The sequence below is a fragment of the Alligator sinensis genome, unplaced genomic scaffold (assembly GCF_000455745.1).
Source record: "Alligator sinensis unplaced genomic scaffold, ASM45574v1 scaffold312_1, whole genome shotgun sequence".
In the NCBI taxonomy this organism is placed as follows: Eukaryota; Metazoa; Chordata; order Crocodylia; family Alligatoridae; genus Alligator; species Alligator sinensis.
The window spans coordinates 2591115-2616890 of record NW_005842029.1 but is presented as its reverse complement, the minus strand read 5'-3'; the positions used below and the strand labels follow the sequence as shown (position 1 = coordinate 2616890).

General features: G+C 42.1%; 1 protein-coding gene across 4 annotated transcripts in view; it reads left to right on the top strand.

Annotated features, from left to right (window-relative positions):
* Window positions 1-25770, top strand: part of CLCN4 (chloride voltage-gated channel 4) — a 58733-nt gene extending 32963 nt beyond the window's left edge. For 3 of the 4 annotated variants that reach the window (XM_025202541.1, XM_006022313.3, XM_025202542.1), the window contains 8 exons: window positions 4266-4388; window positions 7908-8114; window positions 8211-8291; window positions 8937-9482; window positions 10255-10441; window positions 14142-14540; window positions 20918-21134; window positions 23878-25770. In XM_025202541.1, coding sequence (XP_025058326.1) covers window positions 4266-4388; window positions 7908-8114; window positions 8211-8291; window positions 8937-9482; window positions 10255-10441; window positions 14142-14540; window positions 20918-21134; window positions 23878-23968 — 1851 coding nt within the window. In that variant the 3' untranslated portion in view covers window positions 23969-25770. The remainder of the gene's footprint in view (window positions 1-4265; window positions 4389-7907; window positions 8115-8210; window positions 8292-8936; window positions 9483-10254; window positions 10442-14141; window positions 14541-20917; window positions 21135-23877) is intronic. The other variant, XM_025202543.1, reaches the window with a different exon arrangement.
* The last annotated feature ends 6 nt before the right edge of the window (window positions 25771-25776 follow it).

Below are 25776 nucleotides of genomic sequence, written 5' to 3'. Positions count from 1 at the left end.
TTTATGGCCAGATTCTCATTGGTTTTGCTAGTAATTGTGGTCTTTGGAGCTAATCCAGATTCATACTGAGAGAAGAATCTGGCCCTAGGGCAGCAAATTCAGACTATCCTCTAGGGGAGTAGTGAATATTGCCATAGCTGTCTCTAATTGAAAGCACTAGAAGACATTCATGAGGAAATGAAACAAATACACTTCAGCTGTAGCAACAAAGATCCATTATGAGTATGGATGGGTGTCAGTCATGGTAATTATGGAATCCGTGACTTCTTAGTCTTTGGGTCATGGGGGCTGATATCAGGCTGCTTTTCTGCTGTTATCAGCAAGACCAGTTGCTGACATTTGAGGGCACAAGGGGAAATCAGTAAATTTCCCTTCCCCCAAATACATTCTTCAAGACAAGTAGCGCAATGTTGGTGCAGCATTCTCTACTCTTTATTTGGACAGAAGCCTGGGGAGTGATGTTGGAGTTAGTAAATGTTGTTAGAAGCCTGTCATTACCCACTTGGCAAGCAGGGAGCCAGGCTTGCTTTGCCCTTTCAGAAGGCTGGAAAATGGGTTTGTCAGCACTGGGAATTAGAAGAGCATGGGAATGGTTAAGACATACTTCCTTGGTTGTCACACATGGAACACTGTCAGCATTCTCATCCTCTACTGCAGAAAAAAGCAACGCATCACACATTGCAACTGCATCTCCTCGCCTTTCCCTTTCAATGCCTTGCAGTTTGAGGTCGACATGAGAGTCTATTTGAACCTTATAGAGTAACTAAATACAGTTTCAGTTCAGAGTTCTTGTAAGTAGATGTTTGTGAAAAGTTTATAAAGAAATACAAATCTACATGCACTGACCTCCCATCCATAAGCTCTTCGGTATAAAGAATGTCTATTTATTGAAGCCAGGACAGAAGTGAGAGGTGCACCTAGGTCCTGTGTTTTCTCCAATTAAAGATGTTACATAAATTAGCTGCAGAAGGCACATATAAAGCACTACATTTCATGAAGCCAACAAATAGTCAAAGCAGCTCCTTGTAATTCTTCTCGAAAAGTTACCAAGCCTTCAGGTTATCTGTCTTTCTTTAGTAGAGTTTTCCAACTTCTGTGAAATCAACAATAGTTGCTCTGACCTTCTGGGCTAGGGACAGACATTACACACAAACCAGTTTAAGTGATCAGAAACTGGTTTAAACCTGTAGCACAACAGATGTTCAGTAAACATAAACCAGTTTGAAAATGACTGAAAGCAGTTTAAGATAAACCTGGTTAAATGTAGTATGAGACTTAACTGATTTGGCTCAAACCAGTTTATGCAATGTCTGTTCCAGACACCTTGCTGGTTTAAGATAAACCAGACAACCCCAGCATCCCAGTATGCTCTCTGGGCTGGGCAGAGCTCTCTGTTTCACAGCAGGCCTGGCCCCTCCCCTCTGCTTCCTGGGTGCAGCTCAGGCAGAGATTTGCAGAGTGCTCCCCCCCTCCCCCTCACCACTCCCTGCTAAGCAGGAATTCCTCCCCCTCCCCTCTGCCTTGCTGAGGAGGTGTCCATGTATTAGCTATCAGACCACATGCTGGCTACCGTCTATGCTGAATCAAGAGGCAGAATCAACAGGTAGCTGGTAATGTCCATCTGTTGTTTTCTTAATGGGGTGATAACACTGAGTTAAGGGATGATAAACACTGTTATCAATTCCCTGCTAGGCTAATCAGAGCGTCCTGCTGGGGTCTGGCCACGCCCCCCCTCAGCTCAGCCCTGTGGAAGGGATGAGTAGGCTGCTCTAGCACCCCTCACCTTCTAGCCTGAGCCACTGCAGGAATGTGCCTGCATGTCTGGGATGTCTATGAAGTTACAAACTACTAGGTTTAGCCTAGTTAGATTAGACTAACCTGCAAAGATTGAATTGATTCAGGCTCAGGCTTTTTGACTGTCTGTCCCTTGCCCTGGTGTTTATCTAGAATTTGTCTTTATCATTGCTTCTCCCTTGATATAAACCAGCTGTTCATCTCTGAGACCTGACAGCTTTCTTTTTCCAAAGGTCCTTCTTATATGGATAGATATTTTGTGCTCAGCAATAACATTTGACAGTTTTCAGTTCCAATTCCTTTATCTTTTGGATGGTAGCTCTGAGTCTCAGGGTCTCATCAAAGTCTATTCTGCTTTCAAATAATACAGACCTAGGATGCAAGGATCATTTTTAGCTCAATAGGTCTTTAATTTAACCTTATCTGAGACTGGCTTAAAAGTGTGTCTGCATAATATATTTTAACAGAGGCATAGCTAACAATTTCATACCCTGGGTAAAAAAGGGAGACATAGCAAGTGTTAAAGAATGTCACGTGGTGGGCTCCCCACACCCTGGCTGCTGTTGCCACTGCATGGCCATTCCCTCTAAATTGGTGCCCAGAGTTGGTGCCCCACCCTTGTTTCACTACTTCATTGTAAATATAATTACCTGTTACCACCATCCACATTAAATGCAACATGTATTTTATGTCATATAGTATGGTAGGTATTTAATGGTGTTTTAAATATTGTGCCAGGATCATCAACCCAGTAACCTCTGAAACCTGTAATGCTTAAAAACCCCTTTTATATGTTTTTCTGCAGGTGTCAGTGTTATACCTGGTTGACAGAACAAGCAGTTTCTTATTAGATGTAGCATTATTCTGAGGTGAATACTGACAGTACATGGAGGCTATGTACTGTCAGTATTCTCCATAGCCAACATTGTCTCCATAGTCTAAGTATATTTGGTTCCATTTGGCAATCTCCTCTTACCCATGTAAAGGAAAAAAAATCCTTATTAATTAAGAAGCCACTGATAACATTCAACATGAGGTGTGAGTGACTAGAAATTCAGTACAAATGGACCAATAGACAGGGTAGTATGGCTCTCAAGTAGCTTTGCTTGTTTCAGGAGCAAAAGATTATTGTCAGGTTTAACAATAGGGAGAAATGTTTCAAGGAAAACTTTAGTAGTTTTGAATGTTCATTACTCAGGGAGTATGGCTTCACTGGCAGTATAGGGTCACTGGTCACCCTTGACTCCTTTCTCATAATGGAAGCCAGTATTATAACAGGGGTCACCAACTCTCTGCTATCAGGAAAATCCATCTGTATATTCATATTCATACACCTCACCAAGATCACTTCTGCTTTCAGGAAATCAAGGTAAATAATTCTAAAGGGTTCTCAACCAGACTCCTTCCAAAATTCCTGTAGAGGCTGCAACAATTGCAGAATGAGAAATGTATGTATTTTTCTATCAGATAGAGTGAAGGATTCAATTATGCCTGTCCTCTGCAAACTGAACTGGATATTAATACACCAAAGGATATAATTTAAGTAGCAAAATTAGTATGAAGAGCCCCTTTGTAATCTAAATCCTCAGAACTTGACTGATCACTTCTTATGATCTCTTCTTGCCTGACAAGTACAAATAGTTAGGATGAATCTGTTCTTAGTAATGGTCTAACATTTAAATGAGCAGAATGTACTGCCACATCCCCTATACAGTTTTGATAATCTCAAATAGTTTCCCAGACAGACCCATCAGAGTCTCTTGCTGCTTGGCTTTAAAGTACACTGCAAATCCATTTTGGGGTATATTTTTCTTATGGTAATTTGGTGTGCCTTTGTGATAAATTACTTTGATGTGGTTTAGATTACGTGTGTGGTTATCTTCTCTCTCTCCTCCCTCTACCCTTTAGTGTTTGTTTTATAATAGTTTTTGTGCAGTAGTTGAGTTCCTTATAAAAGATACCGTTATTTAAATATGTTAAGGGGCCAAAGCAGTCTATCTTTTCATATACAGTATAATGGTTGGAACACATACAACAGAAATATTCATGTTTACTGAAGCCAAACCAGTATCAAACATACTACCAGTATTGCAGTCAGTGAGCAGAAGTGGCTCCATTTCTCTTGCTAGTCCTAGTAGAAGTATGGGACAGAATTTTATTTTACCTAGTAGAAAACCAAAGTGTAGGTTGGGACCAACTCTGAGTTACCTGACTATAGTGCAGGAGTGAAACTATTACCTACTTCAGACACATAAATGGCCCTATTGTAGAAGCAGATGTCTGTCTATTCCTATAACGGGGGCATATATGTGCCAAGAGCAGATAAGAGAATCACTTGTATACTATAGCAATTAAATTCAGAGCTGCTCCCAAGTTATGCTTTGGTCATCTCCTAGGTAAAATAGAATTCTACCCAGGAGGTTGATTTGTGTTACATTTATCTAATAATGTTTCTCACTACATTTTTCTAGGGTGCAAGTGCTTACATCCTAAACTATTTTCTCTACATTATGTGGGCTCTATGTTTTGCTTTCCTGGCAGTCTCCCTGGTAAGGGTGTTTGCACCTTATGCCTGCGGTTCTGGAATCCCAGAGGTGAGTTTCTTTTAGATGATGTATGTTTAAAAACTGATGGGTTGAAACAATGATCTCTGAAATGGTACAGACTGAAGTAGTGGCCAGGTTCTCAGATGGGGGTTGCAGGAGACTCCAGTCCTGTAGATTGGGAGACTTGTTATACATGTTTCTCAAAAAGTTACACAAACATGTGCCTAGAAATCCAGCAGATGCAATTACTTGATCCAATTTTAAAGAAACAGATAACATTTTAGAAGCCAAGAATAAAAGAAATAAAAAGTTGGGGCTTCACAAGACTAACCTTTTTGGAGTTTTTGTGTGTCCAGGGATGCCTTAAAGCTCCATTTACTGAGCACCCAACCATTCAAAATCAGGTCCCCATATGGTGTTTCAAGTTTGCCATTTAGGTCTATAGTTGGATGATCTTCTAATCAAGAGGTAATGCAAAATTATTCAGTACTTTTGGAAATTAGGGCATTTGCTTCTAAAAATCATTATAATAAGATCTATATACTACTTAAGATTTAGGAGTATAAATGTAAGTTTCAGTCCTTGAAAATCTTAGCCTTAGTTTTTAGACGGATCATTTATAAAAAGTGGGTGCATCAACATGTGCAAATGCTGTGGGGTGAGTTTATTCTAGAGTAAATTACTTTAGAGTAAACCCACCCTGGACAGGTGTCTACATGTGCGGGGATGCAGGAGCAGATTTGCAGCTCCTGGCAGCTACCTGCTCCCATCCCCTCTGGCTCTGCACTGGCCCCCTGCAGCAACCAGGGGGAGCTCTAGAGGCTGGCAGGGAGCACAGGGCCAGGAGACAACCATCTTCTGGTGGGTGCTGGGAGAGTGCTCCCTGCCTTCAGGAGCTGCCTACTGCTGGGGTGGACTCCATCAGCAGAGCCCAGGCGGGGATAATGCCCCCCTGCACTGGCAACTGGGGGAAGGATGCTTGGAAAGAGCTGCAGGGCAGGGGCAGGTCTTAGCTCTCTACCCTGATCCTCCAGTGGGGCAGCTAGCAGTGAGCCCCCAACTAGGCGGGGATTACCCACCCACCAGGAGGCTTGCTGCTGGATGGCCCACCAGTGGATTGGGGCATGGGGCTGGGACCTGCCCCCTCCGCACAGCTCTTTCCAAGCCCCACACCTCAATCACCCAATTGGGGCACAGGGCTGTGACATGCCCCTGACTGGGGCAGTTGCCAGCCAGCCCTGAGCTGTGCAGGGAAGTCTGCAAGTGAAGCCTGGAGTTGGCTGGGGATTACCTGAAATGGGACAGTCCCCAGCCACCTCCAGGCTGCACATGAAGACTTTCCCATGCAACCTGGGGCTGGCTGGGAACTGTCCTGTTCAGGAACAGGTCACAGCCAGCTCCAGTCTTAGCAGGGAACTCTCCCTATGCAGGGAGCTCCTAGTCCCTGCTCCACAATTACGATAGCAGAGCAGAGGCTGGGAGCTTGTTCCCAGTCCCCACTCCATGATCATGGAGCAGGGGCTGGGAACAAGCTCCCAGCCTTTTCCCAGCCTCAGTTCCATGATCAAGATTGTGAAACAGGGGCTAGGAACAAGCTCCCAGCCCCTGCTCTGTGATCGGGGAGCCAGGCCTGGGAGCATCCTGGTGCCAGGGCAGAGGAACATTGTCCCCACCTGGGCTCCAGTGGCAGAGCCTGCCTCAGCAGTAGGCAGCTCCTGGGGTCAGGGAGCAATCTCCCATCCCTTGCTGCCCAGCTGACCAGGAGCAAGTTTGCTCTCAGTCAGCCATCTAAACATGCTGTACTGCGCAGTAACTAACTGTGAGTAAATTTGCTACTTGAATTTACAGGTAGCAAGTATACTCATGATTAAAACAAATTACTGTACAGTAAGCATCTAGACGTGTAGATGGTGACGCTTACTGCAGAGTAATTTGCTCTAATCTTGAGTAAAGCATCTTGTGTAGATGTGCCCAGTATATATCTAATCATTCCTTTCTTTTTATTAATATTATGACTTCTAACCAAGTCATAAAGTTTACTGTATAAATACATTTTAAATTACAGACTGTGCTTCCAGGGGCTTACAGCCTACACAGCACTCTAAGGCTACATCTATACTCCTGCCTGGTTGGTCTGGAGATTACTGATGATCACAGACACTCTACCTATGCCCAAATTCACCAATTAAGTCAGTGGGTAAATAGCTCAAGTACTGGATGCATGACACTGAAAGCCTGAGAATGGTGTTGATCTGCACCTACTGCTCTAGTTGCTGCACTCTGGAGTGAGAGCAGAGCTGAGTAAGTAGGCCCTGTTTCTTAGCAGCAGTCTCAGACTCAACAGGGATGCAGCATAGACTTGCCTTAAAACTGGTTTCACTTGAACATTCTCAGTCAATTCTTTTTCAGTGCAGCCAGCCAAAGAGTACCCATGAAAAGCTGTGCCTCCTCAGATGACAATTCAGCCCTCTATATTGGTCCCATTTTGTCTTGCTGAAATGTGACATGGAGAAATAAATAAATAAAAGCTAAGGACATTTTTACATATCTATGCATCACAGCACTGGGTGTTTTGAAAAGTGCCCCCTGCTGCAACACACAGAATTGTATACGTGACGAAATGTGCGTCAAGACTGATAAAATGGCGGTGGTGCACTTTTGATCTAAAATATCTCAGAAGTGCTTTAGTTCAAAAAGTGCACGGCTGCCATTTTCTGTGTGCTGACATGCATTTTGCCACTTATACAAATGCACGCAGCGCAGTGCAGTTGGCCTCAGCTCGTGTGCTGAGCAGGCTGAATTAATCGAGTCTGCTCCGAAGCAGCGGAACTCTGGCGTGTTGCTGGAAAAAAAGTACGTGTATAAATGCCCTAAGACTGTTGGCTGCGGGTGCATATATAAGAGGGTTTTAGGCAGGTTTTGAGGGATAAATTCCAAATAACTTTTTTGCCTGTGGCAAATCTGAATTTTATCTTAAAAATAACACTTTAGTAAGTCAGTTTCATAGCACTTCTGTATTTTGATGATGGTTGGAAATAAAGGAAGGAACTCCCAGTTGCATCTTACTAACACTAGCTCTATAAACTGTCCATATGAATTGCAGACACCAGTTGACATCCATGAGACAATACTTAGCTTGTAAAGTTGTGTCTGGTAACATCTACACAGGCTATGGATCCACAAATGGGTTGTGGCAAGTCAAGCTGCCTCAATTGTAAAAAGTTATGGAAAGGTGATGCAGGGACCGTTTTCTTATGCTTTCAAATGCCTGCCTTCCAGTGCACAACTTGCTGGTTTTTCTTTATTTTAAATTCACAACCTGCTCATTTGTGCACGGGTGTTGTGGTGTGAGTTGCTTCATGTCTATGCATTTAAGCTGTTGCTTCTCCATGCACATGTCTATAGCCTTAGATATCCCTGCAGGAAAGTCACTTTAATTTTTGCTCATTCCCCATTGACTTCAGTCAAGCAATGAATGATTTACCATTACAGCTTTTAAATCAGTTTTGCAAAATCAGAGTTGAAGAAGTGTATTTAGTTCTTCAACTTATTCTTCCTGCCTTCCAGATAAAAACCATCTTGAGTGGCTTCATTATTAGGGGCTACCTGGGGAAGTGGACACTCTTAATCAAAACTGTTACCTTGGTGCTGGTGGTGTCTTCTGGCCTCAGCCTCGGAAAAGAAGGTCCATTAGTACATGTAGCTTGTTGCTGTGGTAATTTCTTCAGCAGCCTCTTCTCAAAGTACAGCAAGAATGAAGGAAAGAGGAGAGAGGTAAGCATGGGTTCAAATTGGCATTTTACACACTTTAAATATACTCACCCCCTCAAAGGACATACGCCTTGTCTAACAAATATTTGTGTTGTGTAGGTGCTTTCAGCTGCAGCTGCTGCAGGAGTTTCTGTTGCCTTTGGTGCTCCAATTGGCGGTGTCCTTTTTAGTTTGGAAGAGGTAAGAGGCAACTGTTCTGTTATCACAATATCCATTATCAATATTCTTCATCAACCGGAAAAAAAACAAATACTTTCATTGACTTCCTTTTAAAATTTTCTCAATATTTTTATTTTAGTGCTTACTGAAACACAGGAAATCTTTAATTGTTACTAGAAATAATTTGGTATTTCTTCTTACCAGCATTCTGGAAGAAGAAGAGTCTTCTGGAGTTAACCAACCAATGGTGTGTGGGGTGTGTGTGTGTGTGTGTGTGTGTGTGTGTGTTTTCAGAATATAATCACAAAGCAATAGGCTGTGTTCCTTGAAATTTGTAAACAAAGACTGCAAAACCTTGCTGTTGCATGTCTAATAATTAGAACTCCAGCACATCCAGGTAAACCAGCATTGTTCAATGGCTTGCTTATAGAGTTATGTTTATTTTTCACTGTCAACAGTCCCCTTCTGAAGTTTGAAAATGCCTTGTCGTACACATGGATGATCACATTCTTATTGGAAACACACTTATGGAGCCCCATTAACGTCAAGTGTATCATTACAGACTAAACAAACTATGGTTGCCTACAGCGCACCATAAAAGTGGGTAATAAAGCAAACATTTTAAGTCCCACTAAGTTAATTATTTACTGTTTCTGTTTGTTTTAGGTTAGCTATTACTTTCCCCTGAAAACCCTCTGGAGGTCATTTTTCGCTGCTCTTGTGGCTGCCTTTACGCTGAGGTCCATCAATCCATTTGGAAACAGTCGACTGGTCCTTTTTTATGTGGAGTACCATACCCCCTGGTATATGGCTGAACTTTTCCCATTCATTCTTCTTGGAGTCTTTGGAGGGCTATGGGGAACACTCTTTATCCGTTGCAATATTGCCTGGTGCAGGAGGCGCAAGACCACCAAACTTGGGAAGTATCCAGTGCTAGAGGTCATTGTGGTAACTGCCATCACTGCCATCATTGCCTATCCTAATCCGTACACCAGGAGAAGTACCAGTGAGCTGATCTCTGAACTTTTCAATGACTGTGGTGCTCTGGAGTCCTCACAACTTTGTGATTATATCAATGACCCAAATATGACCAGACCTGTAGATGACATTCCTGACAGGCCTGCGGGTCCTGGCGTCTACACTGCAATGTGGCAGCTCGCCCTGGCTCTGATTTTTAAAATTATCATCACAATATTTACTTTTGGCATGAAGGTAAACTAAAGACTGATATAAAGTTAATTGTTGCAATCCATATTTAGTGTTAAATTTGAACTTTAGCTTAGAGCCTACAGTCTCTCCCATGAAGGTTATAGACACCTGGCATGAGGCCAGTGATGTCCATGAGAATGAGCTAATTTTGAAACACAAGATGTTCCTAAGACCCTGATAAACTTGCACTGGCTACCATGATAATGTTACAAGGATAAGCTCTTTGGTGCATCTTGTAGATTTCTTTGATTTCTTCACTGAAAAAAATATGGGTAATTCATATTGCAAAATTCAAATTGTAACTTTCAGTTGTCCTCATACAACTTCATAAATGAGATCTCTGCTGGCACTGTAGCTCAGTTCACTTAGAAATAACTGGCATCTTGTATTTATGTCTATGCTATTAAATTTAGGTTGTGAAATAATACAGTATAGTCAAGTTACACTTGTTAGGAGAATCATAACTTTGAGTTTACTGTTTAATATAATTAAAAGTTTATGAAGCTACAAAAATGGGCAGCACTTTGAAAAAAACAAAAGCTCATCTGTAATATTTTATCAGTACATGCCTTTTTATGTATTTTATTTCTTTATAATTTCATTCTAAAAAGCAAAACTTAGGGGGAAAAAAGGTTTAGTAGTTTTTAATGAGGGCAGTCTCAGACCAACGGCATCATCACTTCGGGAAATTGTGGTGTATAGTACTGTCTCCAACAAGGAACCCTAGTACACAGCTGAGATATTTTTGTTAAATTTTTACTGAATTTCATTCCAGATCCCTTCAGGCCTTTTCATTCCTAGTATGGCGGTAGGAGCTATGGCTGGAAGAATGGTTGGAATTGGAGTGGAGCAGGTGGCCTATCACCATCATGACTGGATCATCTTCAGGAATTGGTGTAGGCCAGGAGCAGATTGTGTCACTCCAGGACTTTATGCTATGGTGGGAGCTGCGGCATGCCTAGGTATAGTATGTGGTAGGCTTTGTTTTGTGCAATAAAAAAGCTGATATCCAGACATATTGTTAGCTTTTTAAAATTGTTAATAGAATTTCATGCTCTGAGTAGGTTCTGTGCTGACAATCCTAGAAAAAAAAATCACATGACCAGGTATATAAAAGTATTTTAATGGATGTTCTACAAGACAGAAGGTAGTTGTCCATGCCTATTCACACTTAGTACTCTCTGATAAACTGGCTAAAAACAATCCTAATTTTAATGCCTCAGGGAGAAGGTCATAATAAAAACAGAATTTGAATCCATCCCAAAAACATTTCTCACTTTGACGGAAATGTGCAAACATCAACCCTGATCACATTATTTCTCTTTTCAAGTTTTTCATGTCCTGTATCTCCTACAAATTCTACTTCTATTTGATATTTAGACAGGAAGATGTATGAATTAGGATTAATGCAATGAAATGAAAACTGAGTTCAGAGCACTAGCATGAAAATTCCAGTTTCAGTTTCCTATAGCCAATTAAGATAATCTGTGACATCAGGAACACAGGACGCTAATGTCAGAACTGGTCAGTAAGCATATGTCATCTTTTTAATCGATTTAATTTTAGAGTGGAAACATTTTTCTTCAGTATCAGCAATCAAAAACTCTTTACTTGTTCATCCATTAGCAAGCAGTCATTTTCTTTTTTATAATGCCACCAACTACCAGGTAACAATTATGGGTGCTGACAGAAGTGATATTTGTTGCATGACTGGCCCCCTGAAATTGTTCTACGAGCCATGCCCTGACAGAAGTTCACGGTTGCAGGGCACTTTAAAAGTGTCTGATTGCGTGACAAATTAACCCTCATTTAATAAGTGTTCAGATGAAGGTGTTCCAAAGCAGAGCACTGTAATTAACTTCTGTTTTCCCTTGCATGCAAGCAGGGCTGGGCTGCATCATCCCAGCCCCACCCGTGGTGCTGTCTTCAGGATAGGAGTGGGGAGAAGGCAGGGGAGGAAGCTCCAGTCTGGGGTTTGCCCAGCCTGCACTTGGTGGTGGTGGTGGGGGGGCTTCAATTCACCCCCGCCTCAAGTGCAGGCTGGGTAAACCCAAGTCCCAAGCTCCCTTCCCCTGCCTTCTCTCCAACCCTGAAGATGGGTCCAGAGCTGGGAGGGGAGGGGCAGGGCTAAGGAAGAGAGGCTGCAGACATGTAGCCACTCTCTGCTGGATGACTCCAAAGTGGAGCGAATGTCGGTTGGGTTGGGGAGTGGGGGGGTCGCTGTAACTCATGGCACTTTCTGTGAAGTGCTACGAGTTATAATGGGGAGCTGCCGATCTGTCAGCACCCTGTAGCTACATTGCTGTATCTGTACCAATATATAAAAAACAGCTTTTAATGATATATTTTTTCGTCCTTAAAATGATGAAGTATTTTGAGGCTTAAAGTAGCAAATCCTTACAATTATCTTTTGAGCTGATTCAGCAACATCACTTAACAACACAGAGAAACCTACGCAGTTGTTAATAAACTGTGGTTACAAAATTATTATTATTCTATATCATAAATTGAATCAGGAAGCAAACTGCTTATAAAATGACCACAAAAACTGCCTAAACATGTGCTTGGAGGTGTTTGTGTGTGTTGGGGGTGGGGGGAGAGGCATTTTAATTAGAGTGGTTTCTGGGCAGTCACTCTAATTGAAATGCCACTGTGTCACATGTATTGAGCCCCAGTGCATTTAAAATGCCCACGGGATGTTTTATCTAAACCTTTTTTGATGAGGTTTAGTTAGTGTCCCATAGCCATTTTTAAACATACACATGATGCTGTAGCAACATTGCAGAGTTCTAGTTCTGACGCATTCTATTTAGAATGCATTGGAGCACGTGCATAGGAAGCCAAAGAGACTAGAATGAAAGATGGTATAACTAGGACTGATTTTCTTATAGAGGGATTCATAGCTAAGTTACACAAAGCTTCACAAACATGTTTTGTGGAAGCCACTTACATGATGACAGCCAAGTTACATAGGTCATACAAGGAAAGCACTACATTATCATAATGTATCATAATGCACTTCAAGTACATTTACATAATTTGTTTGAGTTTTCCATTTTCTTGATAAGCATAATTCTTAAACATTTTATTTTCAAATTAGTAAACATGCCTGTTGACAATTGTACATTAGTGAAAAAGTCAATAATGAAATAAATATCATCTGTGTTTGCATGTTATCTCCAGTTTAGAAAAAAAGAAAGAATAAGTAGTTTATGTGTGGTATCTTTTGTATCAGAAGTATAATTAATTACTTTTGCACCCTGGGAAAAACTTCCTTGCCCCCGAAGTGCTGGGGATAGGAAGGGCTGTCTTATCTGCCCCAGGTTCCTGTACTCGGCTCCTCCAGCTAGGTGGTTCAGGTTTTATCTGCCCAGCTTCTTTGGCCAGGTGGTGCAGGGCTGTATCAAGTTTGTGGATGATCATGCTTGTTCATGCTTGAAGATAGGCTGCAGATACAGGTGGACCTAGACAAGCTGGCAAGTTGGGCAGATTGGAACCAGATTAAGCTCAACATTGAGAAGTCTAAAGTGCTCCATCTGGGGACAAACAATCCCCAACATACTTACAGGCTCAGTGGTGCCAACCGGACTATCACCATGACTGAAAGGGACCTAGGGGTAATAATAGACCATAATATAAATATGAGTCATCAGTGCAATGCTGTAGCCAGCAGGGCAAACAATACTCTGGCATGCATCAACTGATTCATCTCAAGCAAAACCAAGGAAGTGATTCTTCCACTTTACTTAGCATTGGTGAGACCACAGCTGGAGTACTGCATCCAGTTCTGGGCACCGCACTTCAACAAGGACATGGAAAAGCTTGAGAGAGTCCAGAGAAGAGCCACCCATATGATCAGAGACTTGCAAGGCAAGCCACATGAGGAAAGGCTGAGTGACTTGGGACTCTTCAGCCTAAAATAGAGAAGGCTGAGAGGGGACTTGGTAGCAGCTTACCACTTCATCAGGGGAATACATCAAGGGCTTAATGAACAAGTGTTCACCAGGGCACCCTGGAAATCTTCAAGAGGAGACTGGACGGTCACCTTGCTGGGGTCACCTGACCTCAGTTATCTTTCCTGCCTAGTGCAGGGGGGCTGGACCTGACGAACTTGCGAGGTTCCTTCCAGCCCCTTACAATCTATGAATCTGCCTGACTCTTATAGCCAGGCAGTGCAGGCTGCTTGAGCCTGGCTTTTTGGTCAGGTAATACAGGCTGCTCCAGTCTAGTTGCTCTAACTGGGTGATGAAGGGCTGTTTATGCTGCAGCCAAAATGGGGGGTTGGCATCATTCTGTTTACCCCGCTAAGTTAGAATCTAAGGCTGGGTCTCCTCTGGTCCTCTCCTAGTTACGCTTGTATCAGTTAGGAGTTTAGACTTGCATGCTCTAACGGTGTGTTAGACTATTTAATTCAAGTGATCTCCAAGTATTTATTACCTTCCTTTCAAATACTAAGAGACTTTGGGCTGAGCCAACCTATTGGAAACCATTTCTAATCAAAATTAGAGCAGATGAAATTACAGCAAGTGAAAAAGACACCATTACTTAGAGTGAAAAGGGAAGGGGTTGGATCATTCTATATACTTATGAAAACAAGAGACTAAAACACCAAAAATGTGACTTAGTTTTGAGGGGGAGCCTGAATGATCTTTCTTTTGGCAGGTGGAGTTACAAGAATGACCGTCTCCCTGGTGGTGATTATGTTTGAGTTAACTGGAGGCCTGGAATACATTGTTCCTCTAATGGCTGCCGCTGTAACCAGCAAGTGGGTAGCAGATGCCTTTGGAAAGGAAGGGATCTATGAGGCACATATTCACCTGAATGGTTACCCATTTCTGGATGTTAAGGATGAGTTTACACACCGAACACTGGCAACAGATGTCATGAGGCCTCGGCGTGGTGAGCCTGCCCTCTCTGTCTTGACACAGGATAGCATGACAGTGGAGGATGTGGAGACATTAATCAAAGAGACTGATTACAATGGCTTTCCAGTGGTGGTTTCAAAAGACTCAGAGCGCCTCATTGGATTTGCACAGAGACGAGAATTGATTCTGGCAATAAGTGAGTAAAATGTATCAGTATTGATGCAATACATATTTGAATGGGAATGAACAGGAGGTTAGTGAAGTTATGTAACCCTTAGCAATGGCTAAATAAAAAATCAAATCAAACTTTTCCTCCCAGGGTGAGGAGTGCTATGTGAGTCCTTATGTAGAAAGATGCTTAGTGGCTTCTCTGCTACAGCATACCTGTTGGCAGATCTCCAGGGCCTGATTTTCCACTCTGTTACACTGGTATGAACCTGGAATCATTTGATGGAGTTGAACCAGTATCAGGATGGTATAAATTAAATCAGAACCTGACTAATAGAATCTCTACTCTCCAGCTATATAAAGTCTCTAGTGACTTCTGTAGTGGGAGTCCACAGGTAGCTGTGAGCCCAGCTACTACATGCAAGGCATTGGTTCCATGGTGCGTTAGTTTCTGTTATCACATCAGGTCACATTTATTCTTAGTTGCAAGCATTCAATGCTGGTTAGAAAATTTCCAGCAGAAAGCTTGTCTATCAGAATATGCTTATTCATCAAAGTCTACACTTTTAGAGGGGATGGTTCTGTGGAAGCCACATTAGGCAGAGGTCTAATGGAAACTTGTTTTAAGGTATGTTTCCTGCCTGGTTCCTCTGAAGCACAGGTTTCCAGGGGCCCAGCTTTTCAGAAGCCTGCCTGATAGGGATAATGTGAGCTCTGGCTTCCAAACTACCATCTCCTCAGTAGCCTGAGTCCTCAGGCTTTCCATGGTCCATATGTCTGGTCTAGTTACCTTGGTAGTTTGCTCTCAATTCAGGACCATCAAGGTTTCCAAGGTGTATAGCAGCACTGGAGACAAGCCAGGCAAACTTTGTGAGAGTTGGACACAAAGGCTTTCCCTTTCTCAGGGAATGTTGATATTTTTGGATTTCATTTCAATTTGGAATGAAACCAAATCGCAACATATCAAAATCTCCTTGAAATGAGATTACCCTTTAAATAGGTCTATTTAAATCTTGCAGAGGCTGTGACCCTGTAGACCCTGTGCACTCAGAAGAATGGAACAGGGGAAGCTCTTGAGCTCTTTAGAAAAAAAAAAGAATCTGTGAATAGAAAATATGAGCTATTTTGATAATTGGCATTCCTACGTACAAGGACTTTTCCCAAAGCTAGAATAAAACTTGACAGCACACATGATCTGAAAGCCAAGTGCTTTTTTTTTTCAAATGTTCTTCTATATTAAAGGGATATTGCCTAAATGATTAGATCTTACAATTAAATTGATTGTTAATAAGTATCCTTCAGTCATTTGATTCCCACACTTCCCCCTTCCAGAAAAGCTGTGATACCAAAAATATAAAGTATTAGGAAGGGAAAAACTCTGTGTTTTATTTGGACCTCATTTTACTGCTGTGAGTTTAATAATTCTAGATACATTATAAAATGACTAAAGTTTGTATCTTATTGTTTTCTTTCTAAATATTTTTAAAATGTCTTCTGTACTCTCTTGCAGAACCTTAATACATGTCTAGGATGCACTGAGCCTCTTCTGTGGCTTTCTTGCACTTTGTAGCTAGGGACAGAACACATAAACTGGTATAAATAATCAGAAACCAGTTCACATCTGTAACACAATGAAAGTTAAGTGCACATAAACCACTTTCAAAATGGCCAAAACAGGTTTCAGATAAACCTGGATGGATGCAGTATCAGACTTAACTGATTTAAGTTAAACTGGTGTATTGAACTTATGTCGCAGGTGCCTTCCAGATTCAAATTAACTCACAGTCCCCCAGTATCCCAGCATACTTTGCACTTCCCCCACAAATCTTCCCTCAGAGGGTGGGCAGGCTAGGCTTGGCTCAGGCTGCCTGCTCCAGCCAAGCAGAGAGGCATGCTCTTGCACCCCTCAGCTTCTGTTCTGAGCCCCTGCAGGCATATGGCTGCATTTCCAGAATCAAAATAAATGTCTGCTCACTTGCTTATACAGCTTAGACTAACCTGTAAAGATTGAATCAATTCAGCTTCAGGCTTTTTGACTGCCTGTACTTAGCCTGTGTAGCCATGTAATGCATGTTACACTAGCTACCACTGTGATTTGGTATTCTGTTCCATTTATTTTGCAATCATGCCAGTGACTAGAAAAGCTGCATGATTATTTTAAAAGAACCCCCTGAAATGGGTTTGAAATGTCAGGAATAAAACCTTTTGAAACTGCTGCTGAACAAGCAATCTGACTGCTTTGTATGCTGGGAGAGGTGAATGTGTGGTCCTGTCTAATTCTGCACCATTAATTAAGAAATTAATCAAAAGTAAAGCTGCCAACATTTTTTATCCAAACTATTTCCCCACTGGAAAATGGTTACTTTGATCCCCAAATTGTCCATAAGAAAAAAAAAAATGCTTTCTGATCAGCTCTATTAAAAAGAGTGCCTGACAGGCCTGAGGCAGAATCAAGAATTAAAAATCAATTAAGAATTATTACATGAGAACCCCAACCCCCAGCAATGGCAAGAGAACAGAGCCTTGCTCAGAGATTTGTTATTCAGATCTTTATTGGAGGCAGAACATGCAGGCATCTAAAACCTCCTACGTGTAGACAAACAAATCAGTTTCACCCGTAGAGCAGCAGAGGCTCTTACCCACCACTTCAGGGGAGAGTTGCTGGGTTGTCACCCTTCCTACATTCTCTTACTGTTCATTAGCATTTCCAAACCCATTGTTAGATATTCCCTTATAGTATTTTAATTATGAAAACGTTGATTAAATAAGCATCATAGGGGGCATACTTTTCTACCTTTTTTCTCCTGAATAGTTATGCTTAATTTCTTAACCCAATGCTGCGAGTGGAGGGGGAATGACCTGGCCCAATGGTGGGGAGCGGCATGGGCTGGCTCCAACTTGGCCCTGCGGGGTAAGGAGGCATAGCTTGGCCCCAGCCCGGCCCCATGGGTGGAAAAGGACATAGCCTTGCCCTAACCTGGCCCCTGGGTGGGGAAGTGGTATGGCCCAGCTCTAGTCCAGAAGCAAAGGGGTGGGGGGTGATGATCTGGCCCCATAGGGGAATGGTGCATAGTCAGGCTCCAACTGGGCACATGGGGCTTGGACTTGGGGATTTTGGCAGAAGGGAAGGTGGCTGTATTAATGGTTACCACTCCCCTGCCACCAAATTTCCTAACCCATGGGGAGACCCATGGGCCCAATGAGATGGCTCTGCTGGCTACATTTGACCCGTGAGCTGGAGGTTGAGCCATCCTGAGCTAGACAAATCCTAATGCCCTGGGAAAGTGCAGATGTACCAAATCTTATCAATCTTTTCTTCAGAGATTTAGCTTTCCTAAAATACCCAGGACTTATCTAATTGTAATACTTTCCTTTCCCCTTTTGCTGAATGATGACTGCAGTGGGGAGGAAATGCAGCTATTTGGAAACCACACAGTTGATCTCACATCACACCACTTGTATCAGAAACTTGCTGTCAGGTTCATGTTCACACCACACTGATTCTAGGTGCTGCTCTGTGCATAAGGTTTGTCTCTCTGTATATCAAAATACTGATTTAAGTTGAGTAGTTACCTGGATGATGATGCAAAGGACAGAGAAAGCTGTGAGTCACCTGCACAGTACAGTACTAGCATTTTAGCCCGTGATCTCTTTTGAAGTCTCCAAGGCTGCAGATGAACAAATAAGCTAAAAAACTGATTCTACAAGTGTGACTTCTATGGCAGTGGGTATTCTGAAGGACTTCAAGCCATTTTCAAGCATGGCCCAATGTATTCCCTCAGTTAGGATCTCATTAGCCACCTCAGTCACAACCAACTAAACCACACATATACATGACTGGTCTTTTCCACACCGCGGACATGATATCTGATATCATGCTAGTTATGAAAGAAACAGGGATTTTTTTTCTGGTTGCAAAAGAATTGAAGAGTCAATTCCCATTTTCTTACTATCAATGTCAGTGTAATCACACTACCTGGCCATGACCAGGTAATATGTCTTAAATGTGATTGCCTTTAATTTTGGAAACATTTTTTAATGCAGTACATTTTTTTGGCTGCGAGAAGCTGTCAGTGTACAATCAAAGAGTAACCTAGATCTGGTAGGCTAATGTTTGAGGCTTATGTGATTAGGACTTGGTTCATTTCCATATTTAAAGGAATTAATTTGCTTTCTAGGCAAGAGTCTTTTCCTATAAATCTCTCCAGTTTAGTAAAGTCAGTAGTACTGAGGCTGCTTTGCTCCTTAGGCTATGTTAGGTTTGTTTTGCATATGCACTAACTGCAAGAATAGGTGCGATTATTCCATTTTACCACTTCTCTGACTTCCCATGTCTTTTAAACTGTATAAATATTGCCACTGTTGTGGTAGTACTCAATTTGGTTCAGTCTTACTCTGTCATTTACAGGAACACTTTATCTAGATAGAAATTTTACTTCCAGGTGGAAAATCAGGGCATTGGTCATTCAATGTCATTCATACCATTGTCACCGCTAGTTTGGAAGCAGGAGGTACTGGTTCTAAAGAAATGGTAACTAAAATGCCTGTGTTATTTGCTTTGAGTATAGATCAAGGAGGGTAAGCAACTTGCTCGCTTATTTAAGCTTTCTTACATAAGGAACAATTCTTATTTTGGGTCAGATAAACCATCTTCAGTTAGGTGAATGCAAAACTTGTTACCATGACATAATATGGCAAAGACCTGTGCAGACACATCCACTCTTGAAAATGAGATGTATAAATCAAAACAAGACAAGGCAAAGTTAACGTTGTTCCTGTAAATTGCAGTCGGATGTGTAATATGTAGGGTGAGAAGGTTGAAAGTCACATGCTACAGTGATATTAGATTTGAACCAGAGAAGTTCTGATTTCAACAATATTACAACAGAATGATCTTTAAGGGGAAAATAATGCAGCTGAATGTGTTGGAAATCATTACTGTCTGCATATTACAAGTCAAAGAAGCAGGTTTCTGTACTTTGATTGATGGAAATAAGCTCTGAGAATATATACATTTGCATCAAGTATGAGCTGCTGTACTGCTCAAGAGTAGAAGCAACCTGAATCAATCAAAGGAGATCATTCTAACCATTTTCTAAGATTTGGGATGAAAAAAACACCCATAAGATATGTTTAGGTGGTATCTATCATCATCCCTGGGATTTCATCTCTCATGTTGTTAGCACCACATGCAGCTGAACAGCAAGTGAGCAGCCAGTGAGGAGAAAAGTACAAAGAAGATCAGTCATTTCTAGTCTAACAACAATTGTTAAAGGCATACATTAAGGTGAAAGGCACAGAATAGTCATAAAAGCCTAGTGTGCTGCCAGTTTTACTTTGTAGTTGGATCAAGGTGCCAGCAATGGATTTTGAATTGGAATATGGTCAAATACATGATGTATTTGAATTCATTTTTCCTACTATTGCTACTCTTTTTTAAAAGCAGGAATACCATCTCCCCTCACACTTCTCCCACACTAAGCCTAGATGCCTAAGCTTCATGTGAGGAGTGTTGAGGCAAGCAGAATCTGTTCCATATCTTATGGGCAAGGCAAATGGCAGCTTGGTAATAATAACCATGTCTCCTACACACTCTTTGAATGGTTGTTCATTGTCAGATTATTGTATAGTGGTCTAGGCCCACCGGCTATTCCCTTCCCTCCACATCGCATACCCCTCAGTCTAAATCAGGTGCACATTAGAGACTGCTCACTAAGTATTCAACAAGTTCCACATTTCTGCCATGTCAGAGCACCCCCCTACCTGGACGCCCTGAGTGAATTTTGTACATTGGGGTTGCATTGTGTAGTTTGGTAAATCTAATAGTGTCAAAATATTTGAATTTTCAAACAATGACCAATACCCTCTACAGGGCTGTCCAACTTTGGCACAGCTGGGAGCCAGACCCTACAGAGCGCATGCTGCAGGGGCGGTCACCTAGAATACCTCCGTGCCACCTGGGGTGCACTAGTAGCACATGGTCCCTAACTGCAGGTAATGCCAGTGGCTCCCAGGAAGCAGTGGTGGTGCATGGCTCCCCTGCCTGCTGGACACAGCCAGCAGCACAAGGCTCCCCACTGTGTGGGCTTCAGTGGGAGAAGCAGCAGAAGTGGCTGCAGGGGCCCATGGGCCACATGGGCTTCCATTTGGACAGCTCTGCCCTAACACAAGAAATAACACATTGGAAAAGAGAAAGTCCTAAGCAGAATAAAAAGGGGCATGTTAATGATGCAATTCCATTTGCATCATAATATCAATCCAATTACAATAGTGGTCCCATGAGATGCAAAAGATTGCTCTGTATTTCCTTATTCTAGCACCTTGGCATGTGAAGAGCAAAGAGGGGGGATGTGTCAGTTATTATTGACTTTGGTCTAACTTTTGCCTTCTTTCTTTGTCATACAGAGAATGCACGACAGCGTCAGGATGGAGTAGTGAGCAATTCCATTGTGCATTTCACAGAAGATCCCCCAGAGCTCCCACCCAACAGCCCTCATCCTCTGAAACTACGGCGCATTCTCAACCTGAGCCCTTTCACCGTCACTGACCACACACCGATGGAAACAGTGGTGGACATCTTTCGGAAACTTGGACTACGACAGTGTCTTGTCACTCGCAGTGGGTAAGTGCATGTACATGTGAGCCAGAATGATCAAATACCCTTAAAAGTGGAGGAAAGGGAAATAGCTAATTTGCTATAATAAGAAGCAATAATAACATAGTGTTTTCCCTGCTCAAAGTAATTTATAGACAGTAACTAATTAAACAATCACCTATGAAATCAGTTGGGTAAATATTATTATTTATTTTTTTTGGAGGCATTGCTTGCAAAGAGTTTGTTTGCTCCTAGATTCCCAGGCAAGCTAAGATGGGTGTGAAGTACTTATCACAGTGTAGATGGCAACAAAGGAAAATAAATCTGCCCAGTTTGATTGTGGTGAAAATAGAAGTCCTTGAGTTAAAAGTCCAGAAAAAGCACACAAGGAAAAAAAGATTAGGAGCAACAATAGAATCAAATGGGTGAAAAAATGGTTTTGTCTACATTAGGGAAGTTCTCTCAAATAAATCAAGCTGGTTTTAGAGGTCTATACAGCCTTCCTCCCAACCTTAGGACAGCCCATTTGCTTCTGTTTGTGTATGTGGTCTGGTAGCACCCCAGAGCAGCTTTCAGTAGGCAGGTCCCCCTGCCCCTCCACTTCCTTTTTGCACTACTCTTACATTCTCTTAAAACAGAAGCCATATTACATTTCTATTAGGAGAATCATCATTCTCCTGGTACAAATGAGAAACATGAAAGTATTAATTGAATTTCAAGATAGTTTGCAAGGGAACTTGTATGCTGCCTTTTTGGTCTGGTCCAGGAAGAGAGGGGATCAGCAAGAGCTGCTCTCTGACTGTTCCTCAACGGGGGACTGTGTGTGGGGAATGGGCTGGGTCATTTTCCCCATTGCTCCCTGTCTCCTCCTCAAACCAGGCAGTCTCTGATATGGGGAAAATATGGTGGGGGAGCTCCCTCTGGCTTTCCCTTGCTGTCCTTGCTGCTCAGCTGAGCAGTGTGGTAGGGACTGCAAAACCCGGGGACTGTTAATCTGACATGGGGAGGCTGTGTCCCCAAGTCTGGTTCCTGGTCCCAGTTGGTTTCCCTTGGCCTCCGCTGCCTCCTAGGTAGGGGTGGCAAAGATACCATGGAGGAAGTGGAAGAGCAGCTCCTTGCTGTTCCCTGCTCACTCTCCAGACCAAAAGCAGGTCCTACTCCCCATGCTTTCCTCAGACCAAGATCACGTTAGTGTCAGGAGGGCACGAGGAGAAGGGAAGAGTTTCAGGCTGAATGCCTGTACTGTTCCCTTTCTCAGAAACATTTCTAGTGTTGGATGTTCTATTAATTTTCTACTGCTAGATATGAAGGCCTGTTTGTGGCTAGATTATCAAGCTGGGCCCTAGGTTGCACGCTCCAATAGCCTCTGCTCATGTAGTTTCTGGTCTCTGGGGCATCCAAATAAGAATCAGTGGGTGGGGCTTAGTTTGTGTCCAGACAGAGACTTTGGAGACTTTTGCATGTGCTCTGGTGCTTTGTAATCAGGACCTGTCAGAGCAGACTCAATCTTTCGAGTCTGCTGGAGCATTCTGCTTAGATGCTGCAGTGACTCATGTGTTCAGCGTCCTGTGTTTCAAGATGGCAGCGGGGACACTTTAACTAAAGGTTGTTCAGCAGTGCCCCTGCTGCCATCTTGAAACATGGGGCACTGTATACATGAGACGCTGCAGGCCTTTTAATTAGAGTACCTCTCAGGTGTGCTTTAAGTAAAACACCCACCCCCTCACCCCAGAGCACATGAACAGATGCTCTGTGTGGACATGCTCAAAACGTCTCAGGGACACAGTGCAATTCAAGATCTAGTGATTACCTTTTTTTACAAATAGGCTATCAAGATTTGAGCTATCATTTTCAAACTTGGGTGTCTAAAGTTTAGGCAGCAAAATAACAATTGCTGCTTTCAGAAGTGCCAAGTATCAGTGTCTGTTAGTTGACTGTGTGTGCCCAGGAGCTGTCAAAATAAGGTCTAAAGTGTTTCATTGGGGACTCATGATTCTGGAAAAAAAATCATTCTTGGTTTTTAGCTCTAGCAAGTCTTAAAGCATTAACCACATGTTTTGTGACTGAAGTGAAAGGCAAGATTGCTATCAGAATGATGTGGTTCCAAGCTCCAATGTCTAGAAGGGTTCATGAGCTGGGAAAGATTGCTACCTGGAAGTGTGAAAAACTAGGAAGTTTTCTGGCCTCTCAAGATTCATGAAGATATTGGCCCATCCAGGCAGTCTCTGCCCGGCTAATAAAAAATTATTAAGGGCTAAATTCCAAAACTCGATACCTCTTGTTGAGTAGCAACTTCTTATTTAGTTTCACAATTGTCAGAGTACCTCCCTGAATAGTAAGATACTCTTGAGTGAGAGTGAGGCTCTTAGAATTTTAAAACAGAATATATGTTGGCATTCTGGGCCAGGCTAAATTTCTTAGGCACCACTTAAACAATATAAGTGGTACTTCTGCATGGCGTCTTGTGCTGCTCACCCTCTGCACCAGGGTAAAGGGGTGGGAGTGAATGGTGTGAATTTTACCCCATATAATTTCTCATACAAAAATGTATGAGATTGATGACAGTTCATTTTTATAATATACAATGATAACCACAATTGTGAAAAACACATTTTCTAGGATTTTGTTTTGTAAATATTATCATTCTTTTTGAGCAATGACAGCTGTGCAGGTTCATATGAGATATATGGAAGCTCTTAAAAATGCACCTACATCAGGACAGGAAAAATGGATAACTGCAACCTTTTCTTTCATTTCTTTCTTCTTGTAGGAGGCTGCTGGGCATTATAACTAAAAAGGATGTCTTGAGACATATGGCTCAAATGGCAAATCAGGACCCTGAATCTATCATGTTTAACTAGGCTGGTAAGAGGAGATGGAAAGAAATAACTTTGAAGGAATCTCTTCCAGAGTAATGTAAAAGCTACGTATGGCATTTCATTTTGTTTAAAGAGGAAAAAAAAGTGTGTGAGGACAGGCCCAAGCCATGACAGGGGAGTAAATGCAGGATGGCACTTAATTAAATCAGGTAGGCAATTCTGAAACTATACAGCTGCAAAAATCAAGCTGTGTTTCCTTAATGAGTTTCCTAATAGCTCGGTTGGCATGGATGGAGGAGGTGTAACTAATATGGTGTGTGGCAACAACCAGCCAGGGGCACCAGAGGAATACACCAACATTCACAACAACTCACTAGACAGAGATGAAGACTAGAAAACATATTTATAAGTAAGCGAGCTTTGAGGTCTAAACTAGAGAACTGAGTGTGTAGGAGTCATGTTGATTGTTTTGTTACTGAAGTCATGGTTATTTATTTGCTACAAAATTATACGGAAGTATTTTCATGAGAAAAAATCATCCTATTTATGGAGAAATTTGTCATTTCCATCTATTTTTGTAAAAAGTAATGTGAAATTAAAGTGGAATTAAAGCAGCAAGAATGCACTTTAGTTCACCACCCCCTTACCCTCTTGTCCTTTGCCCCCTGCTTGAAGCCATTCTACTTAAATACCAGTAGTTCAGTAATTCTGTCACTCAGCTCTCTGTACCTAGTGTTCAAATGCAGCAACTAACTGATTTGTAAAGGTTCATTATTTCTCTATGCAAGTTTTGCATTTTTTGGTACTGTATTTAGTATTACGTAATTTACTATTACCCTGGAGAGAGTGCAAAAGTCCATGGGAGAGATGTGTAAAAGCACAGAGGAAAGAAACCCAGCTTCCACTGACTCTAAATGAGAGTTGGGTGTTTCTCCACAATGTCAACAAAAGAAACATTTTTTTCCACAGACAAGAGAAACTCTGCAGTGTTTTCTGTCTCCCATTTAACTTCTTATCCTTTAATTGGCAACTGTCTGCATTTGCTAACAGGTTACTTTTGTTTACCCTAACAGGACTAAAATTGCCACTTTTTAAGGCAGCTTGTGCCATGTATAGAATTCCAGTTGCAACCCTCCACAGCACCCTGTTTGGACAAGGGGTCAGAAAAGCAGTTAATATTTTGCTTTTGCTGTTGTCGTTATCCTCTTTTTCAATTAACTTCACATAAATGTAGGTTTAAAAGCTCATGGTAGGAAAGAGATCTGTGTACATTAGGGTGACAATGCTAAACCTTCCAAAGTTGATGCCAGGGTAGATGCAAAATGTAGGCATTTTGGCTCAAAATCCCATTTTGCCTAAAGACATCTAACTGCCAATTGCACAGATATCAGATCCTATTCCCATCTGTGGGACTAAATTTGTCCTTATGGGCATGCGTGGAAGGGATTCTCTAGAGCCATTTATACTCTATGGTTAAACATTTTCAGCTGGGAACGTATGTATCTCTCTAAAAGGCCCTAAAAGTATGGTCAGAGAAAAAAAATGGGATGGGTAGGGTGGAGGGAAGGGGGTTGGATTCTCTCTCATACCTTTCAGCATCCAGTAGCCCTAGAGGTTAGGCCACTAGCCCAGAGAAAGGTGCCCATCACCCTGAGGAGATTTGAATTCATGTTTCCCACTTTTCAGGAGAGTGCCCTAAACACTGGCTGTGGGCTAGAAAGGGCCAATTGTATCCTCCATCTAACTCATAAAAGCTGGCCAACCAGGGGGATAAATGAAGCCAGAGGAAAAGAAAAGCAGGAGAGTCCTGGTTCTGTGGCTTTAATGGATAAACAGTGCCCTGGAAGACA